The sequence below is a fragment of the Piliocolobus tephrosceles genome, chromosome 19 (assembly GCF_002776525.5).
Source record: "Piliocolobus tephrosceles isolate RC106 chromosome 19, ASM277652v3, whole genome shotgun sequence".
NCBI classification, from domain to species: Eukaryota; Metazoa; Chordata; class Mammalia; order Primates; family Cercopithecidae; genus Piliocolobus; species Piliocolobus tephrosceles.
Genome location: NC_045452.1, coordinates 35,383,762 through 35,387,848, shown reverse-complemented (window position 1 = coordinate 35,387,848; position 4,087 = coordinate 35,383,762). Strand labels below are relative to the sequence as shown.

The following is a 4,087-nucleotide window of genomic DNA, read 5'->3' as shown; positions in this document are numbered from 1 at the left end:
GCAGGGGTCAGACGGCAGGGGCCAGACGGCAGGGGCCAGAGGGCAGGGGTCAGACGGCAGGGGCCAGAGAGCAGGGGCCAGAGAGCAGGGGTCAGACAGCAGGGTCCCGCTCACAGCGTGAGGGTCCTGCCGACAGCGTCAGTACCCGTGGGAAACGTCAGCCACTAAGTGCCCTCCCCAGCAGAGGAGAACGAGGCAAAAAGAGGGGGAAAGAAAACTCAGAGAAGAGGTCCTGGTGTGTTCTCCCCAGGATGGGGCCAGGCCCCTCGCATATTCTCTCCAGGATGGGCCGGGTCCCAGGAGGAAGCTGCATTTTTCTGGCAGTGACCATGCAGCCGCCTGGGCTGGCTCACCACCCTCCCGTCTCCTCCCACAGTCGCAGCTGTCTATGACGTAACCCTGAACTTCAGAGGAAACAAGAACCCGTCTCTGCTGGGGATCCTCTATGGGAAGAAGTACGAGGCGGACATGTGCGTGAGGTGAGGCCGGACCCGGTGACTCACCCCCATACCCTGCTGAGTTTGCACTGGGCAGAGGCCGCGAGGGTGGCTGGATCCAGGCCCCATGTCCCACAGCCGCACGGGGTGGAACTCACACGGGAGGCCCGTCTGCAGCCCTGCCCCACTGAACAGACACAGACACGAGACGCAGGACTCGTCCGGGGCTCGGGATGCAGGCCACAGAGAGGACACAGACACACGGGGGATGCGTGGGGAGACTCACTGTTGCCCACAGTGTGTTTCGTTCCTTTGGGGACATCGTTGACCTGGCATTGGGGGCCACCTCCGTCCTCTCCTTCTGCCTTCTTGGGAAGCCCCTGCAGTTCCCTGTGTAAGACGCTCTGTCCCTTCCCGGGCCTGGTCTCAAACCCCACTGGGCTCCGTAAGTCTCCTGGGGCCTGAAGTCACACGACCTGGGGGGCATGTGGTGCTGACTTCTCACCCAGGGGTGAAACCCAGGCAGGTCTCTTGGTGGGCAGGATGGGACCCCCTGTAGAGCCTCTGGCCTGAAGCAGCACTGGTGATGGGAGTGGCTTTCTGCTGGCCCTGGCGATGGCAGCCCCAGCACACGAGGGACCATAGTGTCTGAAGGAGACAGTGGTGAAGGGAGAGGAAGAACCTGTTTGAATTTTTTTTTTTTTTCTTGGAGACGGAGTTTCACCCTGTCACCCAGGCTGAAGTGCAGCAGCTCAATCTTGGCTCACTGCAACCTCCGCCTGCCCGGTTCAAGCGATTCTCCTGCCTCAGCCTCCTGAGTAGCTGGGATTACAGGTGCCCACCACCACGCCTGGCTAGTTTCATATTTTTTTAGTAGAGACGGGGTTTTACCATATTGTCCAGGCTGGACTCGAACTTCTGACCTCAGGTGATCTGCCCACCTCGGCCTCCCAAAGTGCTGGCCCACCATGTTGGGCCAAAGAGCCTTTCTTAAACCCCATCTTGAGAGTTGGGGCTTCCGTGCTATGGGGCCCCAGTCCTGTCCCAGTGAAATAAAACGGGAGTGGTGTGTCCAGACCCCGGGAGGAGCCTGGGGCTTGCTCTGCAGGGTACTAGCGGCTTTCCTCAGGGCAGCGTCTTTCCCCACACAGTCAGGGCTGTGGGTGCCGCCACTGAGCCATTGCTGCCCTTGGACTTTCCAAGCTTCTCTGGCTTACATAGAGGAGAAAATCCACCCAGAAATCCTATTGACTTAAAGCCCAGGTTGAGGTTGTGACCTTAATTCCAGCATAAATCATCATTTCAGGCAGACTTTTGAGGCACCAAGAAACTGCGCTGGATGGCCCTTGTTGAGCTCGTCAGTCTGGTTTCATTCAAGTGTGTTCAGAAAGGCAAGGCCCTCCTTGCGCTGTAAAGCTGCATAGAGCTGTCACTATATGCGTTTCCATGTTTGCAATCCAACCACAACCTACTGGGTGTGTGTCCTGGTCAGCCTAGCCTGCCCGTGGTGGCTACAGGCCCTCTACATTCTAATTGCGAGAACCTGAGCACGTACAAATTAAACAAAGCAAAACACACCACCACCCAGTTCTTCTGGCCACACTCTAGGAGGTTTCCAGGAAGGGTTTGTGAACATAAACACAAGCCAGGTAACACTCCCTTCTGAAGTTCAAGGACTGGCTGATTAGAGGCGGAGGCGCTCTTCTGACCCGGGGTGAGTGGGACCACGAGCGGAGAGTTCCCTCCCTTATGTGCCTAAAACCCCTGGGAGGGAGCTCTGAGCCACTGTGGACCGTGGAGACTGCGGTGACTGACCGGGGCCCTGGACGGTCCAGATGGCAGGCTGGGACAGGGCATGAGGTGGGATGATAGCAGCCGGTGGCCTTGTGCCGGATCCTGGCCACAGCTGGCCTCAGTCGTCTTCACAAGAGGAGCCCTTGAAGCACATCTCGCTCTCATCCTTGGGTGGTTAGTGGTGGCCCAAGGCTGGGCGGTCAGAGTAGCTGCCCAAGGTCAGCGCTGGCCGTGGAGGAGCCGGGCCGCCTGCCAAGCTGCACAGCGCCTCCGCCTCGGGTGCCACGCTGCTCCCCACGGAGAGATTCCTCATCCCCATCCTCCCTGCTGCTGCCTTTATTCTGCCCAATCATATTTTAATACATACTCGCTTTGAACTTCAAAGGCTTCAGCTATTCAGGTCACTGACCGCTTCGCTGTTGGAGGAGCAGCAGTGTCCCCGCGCGCCCCTGTGGCCATGCCATCATAGCGCCAGGCTCTGCACCGCATGGGGCTGGTCCTCCTTCCTCCTGCATGGGTGGTGATGCCTGGGGCCACAGGGAAGCAGGGCCAGTGTGTGCAGGATGGCTGCAGGGCTCTTCTGTCCCCAGGGCTGGCCTCTGGGCTGAGGGCCTTCAAGTGGCTTGAGTCAGCTCCAGGAGGCAGATGCTCAGGGTGACACCTTGGGATACAGAAAAAAGTAGAATTTTTATTTATCTTTACTTTTTATCTTATTTTTAATTCTTATGTTTATATATTTCATAATGTATATAGCAGACATACAGTAAAAGCCATATGTGGGGTATGTGTGTGTGTGTGTTCATGTGGGATGTGTATGTGTGGTGTGTATTATGTATGTGGTATATGTGATGTGCACATGGTGTGTTATGTGTGCATGTGTGGTGTATGTGTGTGCATTATGTGTAAAGTATGTGTGTTGTGTGTGTGGTGTATGGGTGTGGTACGTGCAGTATAGTGTGTATATAATATATACGTGTGTATAAATTATATGTGTGTAGTATGTGTGTAAAACTTTGTGTATTCATGTGGGGTGGTATATGTGGGAGTGTGTGTATAGCATGGTGTGTGTATAAATTACATATGTGTATGGCGTGTGTGATGTGTGTGTGGTGTGCATAAAATGTGTGTGTGGTGTGTGGAGTATGGTGTGTGTAAATTATATATGTGGTGTGTTGAACTATGTGGTATGTGTGTATAAATTATAAATGCATGTGTGTGCAAAATGTGGATTTGGTGGGTATGTGTGGTATAATGTGTCATGTGGTGTGTGTATAAATTATGTGTGTGGTGTGTGTGTATATAAATCATGTATGTAAAGGTGGTGTGTGGTATGTGTATATGAATCATATATGTGGGGGTGGTGTGTATAAATTATAAATATGCATGTGTGTGTGTGGTGTGTGCGGTGTGTGTATATGAATCATATGTGGGGGGTGGTGTGTGTGGTGTGGTGTGTATAAATTAGGTGTGTTTGATGTGTGTCGTGGGGTGTGTGTATGATGTGGGGCTGTGTGTGTCAGGGACCAGTCAGCCAGCGTGGGCCTCTGGGCAGGCCCCTCCCCTTACTGTAGACAGAGGAGCCTCTGCGCCTCGGTTGTTCCAGAAATGGTGTCTGTGGCAAATCCTCCCCACGCCAGTTGAACCAGGGGTCAACGTTAAGCTGTTTTGGTTCACTGGGATGTGATGTTGTCTTCACCGCCATCTGCTCACCAGTGGGCAGCCAAGCCTTGTGAACCCTGCATGTGTACCGGTGTGTGCTGTGTGCTGTTGTGTACTGGCGTTTGCTGATGCATGTGGTGTGTGCTCGCATGTGGCGTGTGGGGTATGTGCTGGCATGTGCCGGTGTGTGCACCGGT

General features: G+C 54.4%; 1 protein-coding gene across 1 annotated transcript in view; it reads left to right on the top strand.

Annotated features, from left to right (window-relative positions):
• The window catches only part of AGPAT3 (1-acylglycerol-3-phosphate O-acyltransferase 3), an 18,876-nt gene that overhangs the window by 2,889 nt on the left and 11,900 nt on the right, over positions 1–4,087 (top strand). The window contains exon 3 of the mRNA XM_026447435.1: positions 377–479. Within this exon, the coding sequence (XP_026303220.1) occupies positions 377–479 (103 nt within the window). The remainder of the gene's footprint in view (positions 1–376; positions 480–4,087) is intronic.